This window comes from Salvelinus fontinalis, chromosome 33 (genome assembly GCF_029448725.1).
Source record: "Salvelinus fontinalis isolate EN_2023a chromosome 33, ASM2944872v1, whole genome shotgun sequence".
Lineage (NCBI taxonomy): Eukaryota > Metazoa > Chordata > Actinopteri > Salmoniformes > Salmonidae > Salvelinus > Salvelinus fontinalis.
In genome coordinates, this window is record NC_074697.1 from 15,034,207 (window position 1) to 15,054,514 (window position 20,308).

At 46.5% G+C, this 20,308-nt stretch overlaps 1 protein-coding gene across 1 annotated transcript in view; it reads right to left on the reverse strand.

Annotated features, from left to right (window-relative positions):
• Positions 1 to 1,635: 1,635 nt before the first annotated feature.
• The window catches only part of tmem91 (transmembrane protein 91), a 48,142-nt gene continuing 29,469 nt past the window's right edge, over positions 1,636 to 20,308 (reverse strand). Inside the window, exons 4-5 of the mRNA XM_055895171.1 lie at positions 17,247 to 17,396; positions 1,636 to 4,107 (exon numbers count right to left, since the gene is read on the reverse strand). Of these exons, the coding sequence (XP_055751146.1) occupies positions 3,952 to 4,107; positions 17,247 to 17,396 (306 nt within the window). The 3' untranslated portion in view covers positions 1,636 to 3,951. The remainder of the gene's footprint in view (positions 4,108 to 17,246; positions 17,397 to 20,308) is intronic.

The following is a 20,308-nucleotide window of genomic DNA, read 5'->3' on the forward strand; positions in this document are numbered from 1 at the left end:
AGGCCATCCCGCTCAGAGGACCACAGAGGCCATCCCGCTCAGAGGACCACAGAGGCCATCCCACTCAGAGGACCACAGAGGCCATCCCACTCAGAGGACCACAGAGGCCATCCCACTCAGAGGACCACAGAGGCCATCCCACTCAGAGGACCACAGAGGCCATCCCACTCAGAGGACCACAGAGGCCATCCCACTCAGTGGACCACAGAGGCCATCCCACTCAGAGGACCACAGAGGCCATCCCACTCAGTGGACCACAGAGGCCATCCCACTCAGAGGACCACAGAGGCCATCCCACTCAGAGGACCACAGAGGCCATCCCACTCAGAGGACCACAGAGGCCATCCCACTCAGAGGACCACAGAGGCCATCCCGCTCAGAGGACCACAGAGGCCTCAGAGGACCACAGAGGCCATCCCACTCAGAGGACCACAGAGAGGGCTATTGACAGTCTACTCCAGAGTATAGCTCCACGTCCTTGTCTTCTCTCGTGAACAAACGTGTAGTAACCTTTTCTGTGATGAATTACCTTTACATAATGTGATGGTTCCTCAGTCACCACGGAGGCCATATTAAATCATGGTGGTATTTACATAATGAGATGTTTCCTCAGTCATCATGGAGGCCATATTAAATCATGGTGATATTTACATAATGAGATGGTTCCTCAGTCACCATGGAGGCCATATTAAATCATGGTGATATTTACATAATGAGATGGTTCCTCAGTCATCATGGAGGCCATATTAAATCATGGTGATATTTACATAATGAGATGGTTCCTCAGTCATCATGGAGGCCATATTAAATCATGGTGATATTTACATAATGAGATGGTTCCTCAGTCATCATGTCTATGATGGCTCCTTCATGCTAAGGTCAGAGGGTGACTGATCTTCAACGTATATCCAGGTAGGGGGGGGGGGGGTGTTCATATTTTCAGTTACCAGTCAAAAATTTGGACACACCTACTTATTCAAGGGTTTTTCTTTATTTTTACTATTTTCTACATTGTAGAATAATAGTGAAGACATCAAAACTATGAAATAATACATACAGAATCATGTAGTAACCAAAAAAGTGTTAAACAAATAAAAACATATTTTAGATTTTAGATTGTTCAAAGAAGCCACCCTTTGCCTTGATGACAGCTTTGCACACTCTTGGCATTCTCTCAACCAGCTTCATGAGGTAGTCACCTGGAATGCATTTCAATTAACAGGTGTTCCTTGTTAAGTTAATTTGTGGAATTTCTTTCCTTAATGCATTTGAGCCAATCTGTTGTGACAAGGTAGGGGTGGTATACAGAAGATAGCCAAAAGACCAAGTCCATAATTATGGTAAGAACAGATTTGGACTGCAGAGTGAAGGAAAAACAGCCAACAAGGGCTCAGCATATGTGGGAACTCCTTCAAGACTGTTGGAAAAGCATTTCTCATGAAGCTGGTTGCGAGAATGTCTCGAGTGTGCAAAGCTGTCATCAAGGCAAAGGGTGGCTACTTTGAAGAATCTCAATTATATTTTGATTTGTTTTAACACTTTTTTGGTTACTACATGATTCCATATGTGTTACTTCATGGTTTTGATGTCTTCACTATTATTCTGCAATGTAGAAAATAACAAAAATAAGGAAAAACCCTCGAATGAGTAGGTGTGTCCAACATTTTGACTGGTACTGTATATACACTGCTCAAAAAAATAAAGGGAACACTTAAACAACACAATGTAACTCCAAGTCAATCACACTTCTGTGAAATCAAACTGTCCACTTAGGAAGCAACACTGATTGACAATAAATTGCACATGCTGTTGTGCAAATGGAATAGACAAAAGGTGGAAATTATAGGCAATTAGCAAGACACCCCCAAAAAAGGAGTGATTCTGCAGGTGGTGACCACAGACCACTTCTCAGTTCCTATGCTTCCTGGCTGATGTTTTGGTCACTTTTGAATGCTGGCGGTGCTCTCACCCTAGTGGTAGCATGAGACGGAGTCTACAACCCACACAAGTGGCTCAGGTAGTGCAGCTCATCCAGGATGGCACATCAATGCGAGCTGTGGCAAAAAGGTTTGCTGTGTCTGTCAGCGTAGTGTCCAGAGCATGGAGGCGCTACCAGGAGACAGGCCAGTACATCAGGAGACGTGGAGGAGGCCGTAGGAGGGCAACAACCCAGCAGCAGGACCGCTACCTCCGCTTTTGTGCAAGGAGCAGCACTGCCAGAGCCCTGCAAAATGACCTCCAGCAGGCCACAAATGTGCAAATCAATCCCAGAACAACAGCAAAGGACCTTGTGCTGGAGGAAACAGGTACAAAAGTATCTATATCCACAGTAAAACGAGTCCTATATTGACATAACCTGAAAGGCCGCTCAGCAAGGAAGAAGCCACTACTCCAAAACCGCCATAAAAAAGCCAGACTACGGTTTGCAACTGCACATGGGGACAAAGTTCCTGCTTTTTGGAGAAATGTCCTCTGGTCTGATGAAACAAAAATAGAACTGTTTGGCCATAATGGCCATTGTTATGTTTGGAGGAAAAAGGGGGAGGCTTGCAAGCCGAAGAACATCATCCCAACCGTGAAGCACGGGGGTGGCAGCATCATGTTGTGGGGGTGCTTTGCTGCAGGAGGGACTGGTGCATTTCACAAAATAGATGGCATCATGAGGCCGGAAAATTTGGTGGATATATTGAAGCAACATCTCAAGACATCAGTCAGGAAGTTAAAGCTTGGTCGCAAAATGGGTCTTCCAAATGGACAATGACCTCAAGCACACTTCCAAAGTTGTGACGATATGGCTTAAGGACAATAAAGTCAAGGTATTGGAGTGGCCATCACAAAGCCCTGACCTCAATCCTATAGAACATTTGTGGGCAGAACTGAAAAAGTGTGTGCGAGCAAGGAGGCCTACAAACCTGACTTAGTTACACCAGCTCAGTCAGGAGGAATGGGCCAAAATTCCCCCAACTTATTGTGGGAAGCTTGTGGAAGGCTACCTGAAAAGTTTGACTCAAGTTAAACAATTTAAAGGGAATGCTACGAAATACTAATTGAGTGTATGTAAGCTTCTGACCCACTGGGAATGTGATGAAAGAAATAAAAGCTGAAATAAATCATTCTCTCTACTACTATTCTGACATTTCACATTCTTAAAATAAAGTGGTGATCCTAACTAAGACAAGGAATTTTTTACTAGGATTAAATATCAGGAATTTTGAAATAAATTTGTTTAAATGTATTTGGCTGTAAACTTCCAACTTCAACTGTATGTATTAGTCTAAAAGAAATGTGAAATAATGTCTGAAATACTTTTTATAGATGAGATCAAGTTTATACATTTCCTGGCTGGGCTGATGAAACGGTGGATTGCGCAGTCAGATGGAACAGAGGAAATAGGCATTTTAATGTCATAGATTTAGCCGGCGGTAACGTGTGGAATAAACACCGGCTGGAATGGGGTTTTAACCAATCAGCATTCAGGATTAGACCCAACCTTGTATAAAAGTATGTATATACTGTGGGTGTGGGTGTGGGTGTTTGTAATTATGTATATACTGTGTGTGTGTATACTAGTTGTGTATGTATACTATTTGTGTATGTGTGTGTGTATACTATTTGTGTGTGTGTATACTATTTGTGTGTGTGTATACTATGTGTGTGTGTATACTATTTGTGTGTGTGTGTATACTATGTGTGTGTGTGTGTATACTATTTGTGTGTGTGTGTGTATACTATGTGTGTGCGTGTGTGTATACTATTTGTGTGTGTGTATGCTATATGTGTGTGTGTGTGTGTGTGTATACTATTTGTGTGTGTGTGTGTATACTATTTGTGTGTGTGTGTGTGTGTGTGTGTATACTATTTGTGTGTGTGTGTATACTATTTGTGTGTATGTATACTATGTGTGTGTGTGTGTGTGTGTGTGTATACTGTGTGTGTGTCTCCAGCCAGGGATTACGGTGGGTTCCCAGACAGATAGGAGATGAGAGCAGCGATAGCACAGATGTACGTAATGATCCCAAACACCATGGAGAGGACAGAGAGCCACAGGGCTTGGCGGGACGCTGCACTCGCTCCCTGGAAGTCCCCCTGAGCCGACGCCTTGTTGGTCTGAAAACACAGAGAGAAGAGAGGGACAGAGATCAGAGAGATGGTCAGAATAGAAAAGAGAAAAACATGTACAGTATCCCTGTCTTTCTGTCCTCTCTCTCTCTCTCTCTCTCTCTCTCTCTCTCTCTGTCTCTGTCTCTGTCTCTGTGTCTCTCTCTCTGTCTCTCCCTCTCTCTCTCTCTCTCTCTCTCTCTCTCTCTCTCTCTCTCTCTCTCTCTCTCTCCCCCTCTCTCTCTCTCTCTCTCTCTCTCTCTCTCTCTGTCTCTGTCTCTCTGTCTCTGTCTCTCTCTCTCTCTCTCTCTCTCTCTCTCTCTCTCTGTCTTCTTTCTCTCTCTCTCTCTCTCTCCTCTCTCTCTCAATTTTTCAATTCAATTCAATTTGCTTTATTGGCATGACGTAACAATGTGCATATTGCCAAAGCTTATTTTGGATATTTACAATATAAAAATGAGAATCAATATGGTCAACGGGACAACAGTAACAACAGTAACCAAGGGTCAAAATAACCAACACATTGAACAGTAACAATAACAATAAGCATAGAGGACATGTGGAGGTTGATTGGTCTGTCAGACACTGTCCCTCATCTTATGGCAGGCAGCAATGTAGTGCGCTGCCAACCCACAGCTCTCTGCGTCCTCCCCCAACAGGATGGGTAGCCTACTCTCATCAGAGAGGCCTTTGAAACCTTGAATAAGAGTTTCAAATTTGGGAAAATGACACTCTAATTGTTTTCTATTTTTGACATTTTGTCAGGAAATGCAGCTCCGTCTCAGGTTCTGCTGTTGTGCAGTGGTTGCACAGCCTTTCCTCTACAGGGAGCCAGGTTTTCCTGTGTCTACCCTTCTCAATGGCAAGGCTGTGCTCACTGAGCCTGTACTTTGTCAAGGTTTTTCTAAGGTTTTGATCAGTAACCATGGTCAAATACACTGCTCAAAAAAATAAAGGGAACACTTAAACAACACAATGTAACTCCAAGTCAATCACACTTCTGTGAAATCAAACTGTCCACTTAGGAAGCAACACTGATTGACAATAAATTTCACATGCTGTTGTGCAAATGGAATAGACAAAAGGTGGAAATTATAGGCAATTAGCAAGACACCCCCAAAAAAGGAGTGATTCTGCAGGTGGTGACCATAGACCACTTCTCAGTTCCTATGCTTCCTGGCTGATGTTTTGGTCACTTTTGAATGCTGGCGGTGCTCTCACTCTAGTGGTAGCATGAGACGGAGTCTACAACCCACACAAGTGGCTCAGGTAGTGAAGCTCATCCAGGATGGCACATCAATGCGAGCTGTGGCAAAAAGGTTTGCTGTGTCTGTCAGCGTAGTGTCCAGAGCATGGAGGCGCTACCAGGAGACAGGCCAGTACATCAGGAGACGTGGAGGAGGCCGTAGGAGGGCAACAACCCAGCAGCAGGACCGCTACATCCGCCTTTGTGCAAGGAGGTGCACTGCCAGAGCCCTGCAAAATGACCTCCAGCAGGCCACAAATGTGCATGTGTCAGCATATGGTCTCACAAGGGGTCTGAGGATCTCATCTCGGTACCTAATGGCAGTCAGGCTACCTCTGGCGAGCACATGGAGGGCTGTGCGGCCCCACAAAGAAATGCCACCCCACACCATGACTGACCCATCGCCAAACCGGTCATGCTGGAGGATGTTGCAGGCAGCAGAACGTTCTCCACGGCGTCTCCAGACTCTGTCACGTCTGTCACATGTGCTCATGTGCTCAGTGTGAACCTGCTTTCATCTGTGAAGAGCACAGGGCGCCAGTGGCGAATTTGCCAATCTTGGTGTTCTCTGGCAAATGCCAAACGTCCTGCACGGTGTTGGGCTGTAAGCACAACCCCCACCTGTGGACGTCGGGCCCTCATACCACCCTCATGGAGTTTGTTTCTGACCGTTTGAGCAGACCCATGCACATTTGTGGCCTGCTGGAGGTCATTTTGCAGGGCGCTGGCAGTGCACCTCCTTGCACAAATGCGGAGGTAGCGGTCCTGCTGCTGGGTTGTTGCCCTCCTACGGCCTCCTCCACATCTCCTGATGTACTGGCCTGTCTCCTGGTAGCGCCTCCATGCTCTGGACACTACGCTGACAGACACAGCAAACCATTTTGCCACAGCTCGCATTGATGTGCCATCCTGGATGAACTGCACTACCTGAGCCACTTGTGTGGGTTGTAGACTCCGTCTCATGCTACCACTAGAGTGAGAGCACCGCCAGCATTCAAAAGTGACCAAAACATCAGCCAGGAAGCATAGGAACTGAGAAGTGGTCTGTGGTCACCACCTGCAGAATCACTCCTTTTTTGGGGGTGTCTTGCTAATTGCCTATAATTTCCACCTTTTGTCTATTCCATTTGCACAACAGCATGTGCAATTTATTGTCAATCAGTGTTGCTTCCTAAGTGGACAGTTTGATTTCACAGAAGTGTGATTGACTTGGAGTTACATTGTGTTGTTTAAGTGTTCCCTTTATTTTTTTGAGCAGTGTAGTTACCCACAGTGTACTGTTGATTTAGGGTCAGATAGCACTGCATCTTGCTTTGTGTTTGTGCTTGTGTTTCCCAATAAGTAATGTAGTTTTGTTTTGACTTAGTTGTAAATTGGTTTATTCTGATTGATTGGATGTTCTGGTCCTGAGGCTTCAGTGTGTTAGTAGAACAGGTTAGTGAACTCAGCCCCAGGACCAGCTGGATGAGGGGACTGAGGCTTCAGTGTGTTAGTAGAACAGGTTAGTGAACTCAGCCCCAGGACCAGCTGGATGAGGGGACTGAGGCTTCAGTGTGTTAGTAAAACAGGTTTGTGAACTCAGGACCAGCTGGATGAGGGGACTATTTTCTTTGCTCAGCTCTTGGTATTGCAGGGCTTGGTAATGATATGAGAGGGGGTCACTGTATTTTGGATGTTTCCAAAACTTAATTGCTATTTTTTGAGTTTTTATTATTAGTGGATATTGGCCTAATTCTGCACTGAAAGCAGCGTTTGTAGTTTTCCTCTGGAGAATCTTACAGAACTCTGCATGCAGGGTTTCAATGGGGTGTTTGTCCCATTTGATGAAATCTTGTTTTCTCTCTCTCTCTCTCTCTCTCTCTCTCTCTCTCTCTCTCTCTCTCTCTCTCTCTCTGTCTCTCTGTCTCTCTCTCTCTGTCTCTCTCTCTCTGTCTCTCTGTCTCTCTCTGTCTCTCTCTCTCTCTCTCTCTCTCTCTCTCTCTCTCTCTCCCTCCTCCTCCATCCAGAGCCCCCCTCTCCTCCTCCTCCACCCAGAGCCTCCCCTCCTCCCCCATCCCTCCATCCAACGCCCCCCTCCTCCTCCTCCATCCAGAGCCCCCCTCCTCCTCCTCCATCCAGAGCCCCCCCTCCTCCTCCTCCTCCATCCAGAGCCTCTCTTCCTCCTCCTCCCCATCCCTCCATCCAGAACCCCCCCTCCTCCTTTTCCTCCTCCACCATCCAAAGCCCCCCCCCCTCCTCCATCCAGAGCCCCCCATCCTCCTCCTCCTCCATCCAGAGCCTCTCTTCCTCCTCCTCCCCCATCCCTCCATCCAGAACCCCCCCTCCTCCTTTTCCTCCTCCACCATCCAAAGCCCCCCCCCTCCTCCATCCAGAGCCCCCCCTCTCCCCCTCCTCCATCCAGAGCCCCCCCTCTCCTCCTCCTCCATCCAGAGCCCTCCTCCTCCATCCAGAGCCCCCCCCTCCTCCTCCTCCTCCATCCAGAGCCCTCCTCCTCCTCCATCCAGAGCCCCCCCCTCCTCCTCCTCCTCCTCCATCCAGAGCCCCCCCCTCCTCCTCCTCCTCCTCCATCCAGAGGCCTCCTCCTCCTCCATCCAGAGGCCCCCCTCCTCCTCCTCCTCCTCCATCCAGAGCCTCTCTTCCTCCTCCTCCCCATCCCTCCATCCAGAGCCCCCCCTCCTCCCCATCCCTCCATCCAGAGCCCCCCCTCCTCCCCATCCCTCCATCCAGAGTCCCCCCCTCCTCCTCCTCCTCCATCCAGAGCCCTCCCCCAGTGACCCCCATTCCAGGTATGCTCCCAACACTATTGGAAATCCATGTGCATGGGCTGCTTGTTATGAGTGTAATGAAAGACTAATGAAGGCCATTGATCGGTGCACTGCCTGAGCCTCGCTGCTGGTTAGCTCTAATACACACACACACACGCACACGCACACGCACACGCACGCACACACACACACACACACACACACACACACACACACACACACACACACACACACACACACACACACACACACACACACACACACACACACACACACACACACACACACACAGAATCACACACACGCTAATGGTGAATAACACTTCAAAGTTAAAAGCCCAAGCCAAGGTGGGGTGTGGCACCCTGCTCACTGGTGACTGGGTGACTGGATGCTAATGCCCTCTACTCTGTCTGAACACTGGCTCTAGGTGACTGGATGCTAATGTCCTCTACTCTGTCTGAACTCTGGCTCTGGGTGACAGGATGCTAATGTCCTCTACTCTGTCTGAACTCTGGCTCTGGGTGACAGGATGCTAATGTCCTCTACTCTGTCTGAACTCTGGCTCTGAGTGACTGGATTCTAATGTCCTCTACTCTGTCTGAACTCTGGGTGACAGGATGCTAATGTCCTCTACTCTGTCTGAACACTGGCTCTGGGTGACTGGATGCTAATGTCCTCTACTCTGTCTGAACACTGGCTCTGGGTGACTGGATGCTAATGTCCTCTACTCTGTCTGAACACTGGCTCTGGGTGACAGGATGCTAATGTCCTCTACTCTGTCTGAACACTGGCTCTGGGTGACTGGATGCTAATGTCCTCTACTCTGTCTGAACACTGGCTCTGGGTGACTGGATGCTAATGCCCTCTACTCTGTCTGAACACTGGCTCTGAGTGACTCGATGCTAATGTCCTCTACTCTGTCTGAACACTGGCTCTGGGTGACTGGATGCTAATGTCCTCTACTCTGTCTGAACACTGGCTCTGAGTGACTCGATGCTAATGTCCTCTACTCTGTCTGAACTCTGGGTGACTGGATGCTAATGTCCTCTACTCTGTCTGAACACTGAGTGACTGGATGCTAATGTCCTCTACTCTGTCTGAACACTGGCTCTTGGTGACTGGATGCTAATGTCCTCTACTCTGTCTGAACACTGGCTCTGGGTGACTGGATGCTAATGTCCTCTACTCTGTCTGAACACTGGCTCTGGGTGACAGGATGCTAATGTCCTCTACTCTGTCTGAACACTGGCTCTGGGTGACTGGATGCTAATGTCCTCTACTCTGCCTGAACACTGGCTCTGGGTGACTGGATGCTAATGTCCTCTATTCTGTCTGAACACTGGGTGACTGGATGCTAATGTCCTCTACTCTGTCTGAACACTGGGTGACAGGATGCTAATGTCCTCTACTCTGTCTGAACACTGGCTCTGGGTGACAGGATGCTAATGTCCTCTACTCTGTCTGAACACTGGCTCTGGGTGACTGGATGCTAATGTCCTCTACTCTGTCTGAACTCTGGGTGACTGGATGCTAATGCCCTCTACTCTGTCTGAACACTGGCTCTGGGTGACTGGATGCTAATGTCCTCTACTCTGTCTGAACACTGGCTCTGAGTGACTGGATGCTAATGTCCTCTACTCTGTCTGAACTCTGAGTGACTGGATGCTAATGTCCTCTACTCTGTCTGAACACTGGCTCTGGGTGACTGGATGCTAATGCCCTCTACTCTGTCTGAACACTGGCTCTGAGTGACTGGATGCTAATGTCCTCTACTCTGTCTGAACACTGGCTCTGGGTGACTGGATGCTAATGTCCTTTACTCTGTCTGAACTCTGGGTGACTGGATGCTAATGTCCTCTACTCTGTCTTAACACTGGCTCTGGGTGACAGGATGCTAATGTCCTCTACTCTGTCTGAGCTCTGGCTCTGGGTGACTGGATGCTAATGTCCTCTACTCTGTCTGAACTCTGGCTCTGGGTGACAGGATGCTAATGTCCTCTACTCTGTCTGAACACTGGCTCTGGGTGACTGGATGCTAATGTCCTCTACTCTGTCTGAACACTGGCTCTGAGTGACTGGATTCTAATGTCCTCTACTCTGTCTGAACAATGGCTCTGAGTGACTGGATTCTAATGTCCTCTACTCTGTCTGAACACTGGCTCTGGGTGACAGGATGCTAATGTCCTCTACTCTGTCTGAACACTGAGTGACTGGATGCTAATGTCCTCTACTCTGTCTGAACACTGAGTGACTGGATGCTAATGTCCTCTACTCTGTCTGAACTCTGGGTGACTGGATGCTAATGTCCTCTCCTCTGTTTGAACACTGGCTCTGAGTGACTGGATGCTAATGTCCTCTACTCTGTCTGAGCTCTGGGTGACTGGATGCTAATGTCCTCTACTCTGTCTGAACACTGAGTGACTGGATGCTAATGTCCTCTACTCTGTCTGAACTCTGGGTGACAGGATGCTAATGTCCTCTACTCTGTCTGAACACTGGCTCTGGGTGACTGGATGCTAATGTCCTCTACTCTGTCTGAACACTGGCTCTGGGTGACTGGATGCTAATGTCCTCTACTCTGTCTGAACACTGGCTCTGGGTGACAGGATGCTAATGTCCTCTACTCTGTCTGAACACTGGCTCTGGGTGACTGGATGCTAATGTCCTCTACTCTGTCTGAACACTGGCTCTGGGTGACTGGATGCTAATGCCCTCTACTCTGTCTGAACACTGGCTCTGAGTGACTCGATGCTAATGTCCTCTACTCTGTCTGAACACTGGCTCTGGGTGACTGGATGCTAATGTCCTCTACTCTGTCTGAACACTGGCTCTGAGTGACTCGATGCTAATGTCCTCTACTCTGTCTGAACTCTGGGTGACTGGATGCTAATGTCCTCTACTCTGTCTGAACACTGAGTGACTGGATGCTAATGTCCTCTACTCTGTCTGAACACTGGCTCTGGGTGACTCGATGCTAATGTCCTCTACTCTGTCTGAACACTGGCTCTGGGTGACTGGATGCTAATGTCCTCTACTCTGTCTGAACACTGGCTCTGGGTGACAGGATGCTAATGTCCTTTACTCTGTCTGAACACTGGCTCTGGGTGACTGGATGCTAATGTCCTCTACTCTGCCTGAACACTGGCTCTGGGTGACTGGATGCTAATGTCCTCTATTCTGTCTGAACACTGGGTGACTGGATGCTAATGTCCTCTACTCTGTCTGAACACTGGGTGACAGGATGCTAATGTCCTCTACTCTGTCTGAACACTGGCTCTGGGTGACAGGATGCTAATGTCCTCTACTCTGTCTGAACACTGGCTCTGGGTGACTGGATGCTAATGTCCTCTACTCTGTCTGAACTCTGGGTGACTGGATGCTAATGCCCTCTACTCTGTCTGAACACTGGCTCTGGGTGACTGGATGCTAATGTCCTCTACTTTGTCTGAACACTGGCTCTGAGTGACTGGATGCTAATGTCCTCTACTCTGTCTGAACTCTGAGTGACTGGATGCTAATGTCCTCTACTCTGTCTGAACACTGGCTCTGGGTGACTGGATGCTAATGCCCTCTACTCTGTCTGAACACTGGCTCTGAGTGACTGGATGCTAATGTCCTCTACTCTGTCTGAACACTGGCTCTGGGTGACTGGATGCTAATGTCCTTTACTCTGTCTGAACTCTGGGTGACTGGATGCTAATGTCCTCTACTCTGTCTTAACACTGGCTCTGGGTGACAGGATGCTAATGTCCTCTACTCTGTCTGAGCTCTGGCTCTGGGTGACTGGATGCTAATGTCCTCTACTCTGTCTGAACTCTGGCTCTGGGTGACAGGATGCTAATGTCCTCTACTCTGTCTGAACACTGGCTCTGGGTGACTGGATGCTAATGTCCTCTACTCTGTCTGAACACTGGCTCTGAGTGACTGGATTCTAATGTCCTCTACTCTGTCTGAACAATGGCTCTGAGTGACTGGATTCTAATGTCCTCTACTCTGTCTGAACACTGGCTCTGGGTGACAGGATGCTAATGTCCTCTACTCTGTCTGAACACTGAGTGACTGGATGCTAATGTCCTCTACTCTGTCTGAACACTGAGTGACTGGATGCTAATGTCCTCTACTCTGTCTGAACTCTGGGTGACTGGATGCTAATGTCCTCTCCTCTGTTTGAACACTGGCTCTGAGTGACTGGATGCTAATGTCCTCTACTCTGTCTGAACTCTGGGTGACTGGATGCTAATGTCCTCTACTCTGTCTGAACACTGAGTGACTGGATGCTAATGTCCTCTACTCTGTCTGAACTCTGGGTGACTGGATGCTAATGTCCTCTACTCTGTCTGAACACTGAGTGACTGGATGCTAATGTCCTCTACTCTGTCTGAACACTGGCTCTGAGTGACTCGATGCTAATGTCCTCTACTCTGTCTGAACACTGAGTGACTGGATGCTAATGTCCTCTACTCTGTCTGAACACTGGGTGACAGGATGCTAATGTCCTCTACTCTGTCTGAACACTGGCTCTGGGTGACAGGATGCTAATGTCCTCTACTCTGTCTGAACACTGGCTCTGGGTGACTGGATGCTAATGTCCTCTACTCTGTCTGAACTCTGGGTGACTGGATGCTAATGCCCTCTACTCTGTCTGAACACTGGCTCTGGGTGACTGGATGCTAATGTCCTCTACTCTGTCTGAACACTGGCTCTGAGTGACTGGATACTAATGTCCTCTACTCTGTCTGAACTCTGAGTGACTGGATGCTAATGTCCTCTACTCTGTCTGAACACTGGCTCTGGGTGACTGGATGCTAATGCCCTCTACTCTGTCTGAACACTGGCTCTGAGTGACTGGATGCTAATGTCCTCTACTCTGTCTGAACACTGGCTCTGGGTGACTGGATGCTAATGTCCTTTACTCTGTCTGAACTCTGGGTGACTGGATGCTAATGTCCTCTACTCTGTCTTAACACTGGCTCTGGGTGACAGGATGCTAATGTCCTCTACTCTGTCTGAGCTCTGGCTCTGGGTGACTGGATGCTAATGTCCTCTACTCTGTCTGAACTCTGGCTCTGGGTGACAGGATGCTAATGTCCTCTACTCTGTCTGAACACTGGCTCTGGGTGACTGGATGCTAATGTCCTCTACTCTGTCTGAACACTGGCTCTGAGTGACTGGATTCTAATGTCCTCTACTCTGTCTGAACAATGGCTCTGAGTGACTGGATTCTAATGTCCTCTACTCTGTCTGAACACTGGCTCTGGGTGACAGGATGCTAATGTCCTCTACTCTGTCTGAACACTGAGTGACTGGATGCTAATGTCCTCTACTCTGTCTGAACACTGAGTGACTGGATGCTAATGTCCTCTACTCTGTCTGAACTCTGGGTGACTGGATGCTAATGTCCTCTCCTCTGTTTGAACACTGGCTCTGAGTGACTGGATGCTAATGTCCTCTACTCTGTCTGAACTCTGGGTGACTGGATGCTAATGTCCTCTACTCTGTCTGAACACTGAGTGACTGGATGCTAATGTCCTCTACTCTGTCTGAACTCTGGGTGACTGGATGCTAATGTCCTCTACTCTGTCTGAACACTGAGTGACTGGATGCTAATGTCCTCTACTCTGTCTGAACACTGGCTCTGAGTGACTCGATGCTAATGTCCTCTACTCTGTCTGAACACTGAGTGACTGGATGCTAATGTCCTCTACTCTGTCTGAACACTGGCTCTGAGTGACTGGATGCTAATGTCCTCTACTCTGTCTGAACACTGGCTCTGGGTGACTGGATGCTAATGTCCTCTACTCTGTCTGAACACTGGCTCTGAGTGACTGGATGCTAATGTCCTCTACTCTGTCTGAACACTGGCTCTGGGTGACTGGATGCTAATGTCCTCTACTCTGTCTGAACACTGGCTCTGGGTGACTGGATGCTAATGTCCTCTACTCTGTCTGAACACTGGGTGACTGGATGCTAATGTCCTCTACTCTGTCTGAACACTGGCTCTGAGTGACTGGATGCTAATGTCCTCTACTCTGCCTGAACACTGGCTCTGAGTGACTGGATGCTAATGTCCTCTACTCTGTCTGAACTCTGGGTGACTGGATGCTAATGTCGTCTACTCTGCTTGAACACTGGGTGACTGGACGCTAATGTCCTCTACTCTGTCTGAACACTGGCTCTGAGTGACTGGATGCTAATGTCCTCTACTCTGTCTGAACTCTGGGTGACTGGATGCTAATGTCCTCTACTCTGTCTGAAGACTGGCTCTGAGTGACTGGATGCTAATGTCCTCTACTCTGTCTGAACACTGGGTGACTGGATGCTAATGTCCTCTACTCTGTCTGAACACTGGCTCTGGGTGACTCGATGCTAATGTCCTCTACTCTGTCTGAACTCTGGCTCTGAGTGACTGGATGCTAATGTCCTTTACTCTCTCTGAACACTGGCTCTGGGTGACTGGATGCTAATGTCCTCTACTCTGTCTGAACACTGGCTCTGAGTGACAGGATGCTAATGTCCTCTACTCTGTCTGAACTCTGGGTGACTGGATGCTAATGTCCTCTACTCTGTCTGAACACTGAGTGACTGGATGCTAATGTCCTCTACTCTGTCTGAACACTGAGTGACTGGATGCTAATGTCCTCTACTCTGTCTGATCTCTGGGTGACTGGATGCTAATGTCCTCTACTCTGTCTGAACACTGGGTGACAGGATGCTAATGCCCTCTACTCTGTCTGAACACTGGCTCTGGGTGACTGGATGCTAATGTCCTCTACTCTGTCTGAACACTGGCTCTGGGTGACTGGATGCTAATGTCCTCTACTCTGTCTGAACACTGGCTCTGGGTGACTGGATGCTAATGTCCTCTACTCTGTCTGAACACTGGCTCTGGGGGACTGGATGCTAATGTCCTCTACTCTGTCTGAACACTGGCTCTGGGTGACTGGATGCTAATGTTCTCTACTCTGCTTCAGAATGCAGTATGGAAATTCACAGATGTAACAACCTTTCTCTTAAACTCCGCGTGACACTAGAGGAGAGAGAGATATTGCTCAAAGTAAAACACACAGAATGTTCTAGTGTCCTTCAGTGAGACTGAATATTTACCCAGTAACCATCAGGGTTTTTGTGTGGAGAGATTTACGTGAGAGAGTCTGTACCTGTACCTCAGACACATCTGATTTTGGCTGATGCCAGGAGAACGCTACCTGCCCTAATGCACAGTGCCAAATGTAAAGTTTGGTGGAGGAGGAATAATGGTCTGGGGCTGTTTTTCATGGTTCAGGCCCCTTAGTTCCAGTGAAGGGAAATCTTAATGTTACAGCATATAATGAAATTCTAGATGATTCTGTTCTTCCAACTTTGTGGCAACAGTTTGGGGAAGGACCTTTCCTGTTTCAGAATGACAATGCCCCCGTGCAGAAAGCAAGATCCATACCGAAATGGTTTATTGAGATTGGTATGGAAGAACTTGACTGGTTTGCACAGAGCCCTGACCTCAACCACATCGAACACCATTGGGATGAATTGGAATGTCGACTGCGAGCCAGGACTAATCGCCCAACATCAGTTCCCGACCTCACTAATGCTCTTGTGGCTGAAGGGAAGCAAGTCACCACAGCAATGTTCCAACATCTAGTGGAAAGCCTTCCCAGAATAGTGGAGGCTGTTATAGCAGCAATGTTCCAACATCTAGTGGAAAGCCTTCCCAGAAGAGTGGAGGCTGTTATAGCAGCAATGTTCCATCATCTAGTGGAAAGCCTTCCCAGAAGAGTGGAGGCTGTTATAGCAGCAATGTTCCAACATCTAGTGGAAAGCCTTCCCAGAAGAGTGGAGGCTGTTATAGCAGCAATGTTCCATCATCTAGTGGAAAGCCTTCCCAGAAGAGAGGAGGCTGTTATAGCAGCAAATGGGGGGAACCAACTCCATATTAATGTCCGTGATTTTGGAATGAGATGTTCTACGAGCAGACTTTTGGTCATGTAGTGTACGTTTTGAGAGACAGGTAGGCTCTTTAATTACTTGTTACTTTTATTTCTTATTCTTATCTGTATTTTTTTGAAACTGCATTGTTGGTTAGGGGCTCGTAAGTAAGTATTTCACTGAGGTCTACACCTGTTATATTCAACATTTTTCTGTGAGGTCTACTACACCTGTTGTATTCAGCATTTCACTGTAAGGTCTACTACACCTGTTGTATTCAGCATTTCACTGTGAGGTCTACTACACCTGTTGTATTCAGCATTTCACTGTGAGGTCTACTACACCTGTTGTATTCAGCATTTCACTGTGAGGTCTACTACACCTGTTGTATTCAGCATTTCACTGTAAGGTCTACTACACCTGTTGTATTCAGCATTTCACTGTAAGGTCTACTACACCTGTTGTATTCAGCATTTCACTGTGAGGTCTACTACACCTGTTGTATTCAGCATTTCACTGTGAGGTCTACTATACCTGTTGTATTCAGCATTTCACAGTGAGGTCTACTACACCTGTTGTATTCAGCATTTCACTGTAAGGTCTACTACACCTGTTGTATTCAGCATTTCACTGTGAGGTCTACTACACCTGTTGTATTCAGCATTTCACTGTGAGGTCTACCTACACCTGTTGTATTCAGCATTTCACTGTGAGGTCTACTACACCTGTTGTATTCAGCATTTCACTGTGAGGTCTACTACACCTGTTGAATTCAGCATTTCAATGTAAGGTCTACTACACCTGTTGTATTCAGCATTTCACTGTGAGGTCTACTACACCTGTTGTGTTCAGCATTTCACTGTGAGGTCTACTACACCTGTTGTATTCAGCATTTCACTGTGAGGTCTACTACACCTGTTGTATTCAGCATTTCACTGTAAGGTCTACTACACCTGTTGTATTCAGCATTTCACTGTAAGGTCTACTACACCTGTTGTATTCAGCATTTCACTGTAAAGTCTACACCTGTTGTATTCAGCACATGTGACTAATACAATTTGATTTGAAACCAAGGTAAATAAAAGCTATTTTTCTCAGTTCCACACTATGAGCAGTTACTGCCTTTTTGATTTGTAGGGAAGTATAGTGGAAGATAATGTATACACACAATGTATACATACATATACTAGTACACAGTAAAACTGTTAGTACTATACCTTTTGAGACAGGTAGAATGCAGCGATGCCTAGAGGCCAGAAACAGCAGAGCATCGAGAAGAAGGCAAGACCCAGGTAATCCTGAGGAATCATCAGGGGGAAGTTACTGTCACTGTCCGTATCACTGAAGTCTTCATCGCTGGACGAGTCCTGGGGCACACAGGAAGATACACGGAGTTATATTATGAAGTACAACACAGACACACTGTTACACAACACCGACTACTGTATGAAAAGGGAATATATTTACACAACACCGACTACGGTATGAAAAGGGAATATATTTACACAACATCGACTACGGTATGAAAAGGGAATATATTTACACAACACCGACTACGGTATGAAAGAGGGAATATATTTACACAACACCGACTACTGTATGAAAAAGGGAATATATTTACACAACACCGACTACGGTATGAAAAGGGAATATATTTACACAACACCGACTACTGTATGAAAAGGGGAATATATTTACACAACACCGACTACGGTATGAAAAGGGGAATATATTTACACAATACCGACTACTGTATGAAAAGGGAATATATTTACACAACACCGACTACGGTATGAAAAGGGAATATATTTACACAACAACGACTACTGTATGAAAAAGGGAATATATTTACACAACACCGACTACGGTATGAAAAGGGAATATATTTACACAACACCGACTACTGTATGAAAAAGGGAATATATTAACACAACACTGACTACTGTATGAAAAGGGAATATATTTACACAACACCGACTACTGTATGAAAAGGGAATATATTTACACAACACCGACTACTGTATGAAAAGGGAATATATTTACACAACACCGACTACTGTATGAAAAGGGAATATATTTACACAACACCGACTACTGTATGAAAAGGGAATATATTTACACAACACTGACTACTGTATGAAAAGGGAATATATTTACACAACACCGACTACTGTATGAAAAGGGAATATATTTACACAACACCGACTACTGTATGAAAAAGGGAATATATTTACACCACACCGACTACTGTATGAAAAGGGAATATATTTACACAACACCGACTACTGTATGAAAAAGGGAATATATTTACACAACACCGACTACGGTATGAAAAATGGAATATATTTACACAATACTGACTACTGTATGAAAAAGGGAATATATTTACACAACACCGACTACTGTATGAAAAGGGAATATATTTACACAACATCGACTACTGTATGAAAAGGGAATATATTTACACAACACCGACTACGGTATGAAAGAGGGAATATATTTACACAACACCGACTACGGTATGAAAGAGGGAATATATTTACACAACACCGACTACTGTATGAAAAGGGAATATATTTACACAACACCGACTACTGTATGAAAAAGGGAATATATTTACACAACACCGACTACGGTATGAAAAATGGAATATATTTACACAATACTGACTACTGTATGAAAAAGGGAATATATTTACACAACACCGACTACTGTATGAAAAGGGAATATATTTACACAACATCGACTACTGTATGAAAAGGGAATATATTTACACAACACCGACTACGGTATGAAAGAGGGAATATATTTACACAACACCGACTACGGTATGAAAGAGGGAATATATTTACACAACACCGACTACTGTATGAAAAGGGAATATATTTACACAACACCGACTACTGTATGAAAAGGGAATATATTTACACAACACCGACTACTGTATGAAAAGGGAATATATTTACACAACACCGACTACTGTATGAAAAGGGAATATATTTACACAACAACGACTACTGTATGAAAAGGGAATATATTTACACAACACCGACTACTGTATGAAAAAGGGAATATATTTACATAATTGTCTGCTACAATTCTAAATACTTTAATCAAACTCACTCTTTTGAAATGCATTGTTGTAACACTGTACTAACCATTAGTTGTACTTTTTGTTGAAATTATAATCCATTAAATCACATATCACTATAAATATCAATATTAGTATTAATAATTATTTGTGTTTATGTTTCCTCGTTGACCTGTTCGGACCGTCTCTAGACCAACTCATTTCTCTGTAATGGTGAAGTTGTTTGGTAGAGTGGCTAGACGGAAGCCACTCCTCAGTAAAAGACACATGACAGCCCGCTTGTAGTTTGCCAAAAGGCACCTAAAGGACTCTCAGACCAGGAGAAATAAGATTCTCTGGTCTGATGAAACCGATTGAACTCTTTGGCCTGAAACCTCATCGTTTCTTCTCCGTTTTCATGTTCTCTCCCACAACAATGTGTGTGGTTGGCTGACGCCTGTAAGATAATGTGACTGAATGGGGTTATCCTGAATGTGCACCAGCTCTGCTGCCCCGGGCCCTCCTCTCCTGCCTGCGTTGACTCATGCCTTTATAGAAAAGGTCTGCATGTACAATCTGTCTCTCTCTCGCTCTCTCTGTTTCTCTCTCTCCCTCTCTCTAAATCTGAGTCCTCTGCACCCCTGTCTGCCCCACTAAACCTGAGTCCTCTACACCCCTGTCTGCCCCACTAAACCTGAGTCCTCTACACCCCTGCCTGCCCCACTAAATCTGAGTCCTCTGCACCCCTGTCTGCCCCACTAAATCTGAGTCCTCTGCACCCCTGTCTGCCCCACTAAACCTGAGTCCTCTACACCCCTGCCTGCCCCACTAAATCTGAGTCCTCTGCACCCCTGTCTGCCCCACTAAATCTGAGTCCTCTGCACCCCTGTCTGCCCCACTAAATCTGAGTCCTCTGCACCCCTGTCTGCCCCACTAATCTGAGTCCTCTGCACCCCTGTCTGCCCCACTAATCTGAGTCCTCTGCACCCCTGTCTGCCCCACTAAATCTGAGTCCTCTGCACCCCTGTCTGCCCCACTAAATCTGAGTCCTCTGCACCCCTGTCTGCCCCACTAAATCTGAGTCCTCTGCACCCCTGTCTGCCCCACTAAATCTGAGTCCTCTGCACCCCTGTCTGCCCCACTAAATCTGAGTCCTCTGCACCCCTGTCTGTGTTCTGTAAAGTTATGTATATCAGGGAATGTTCTGTA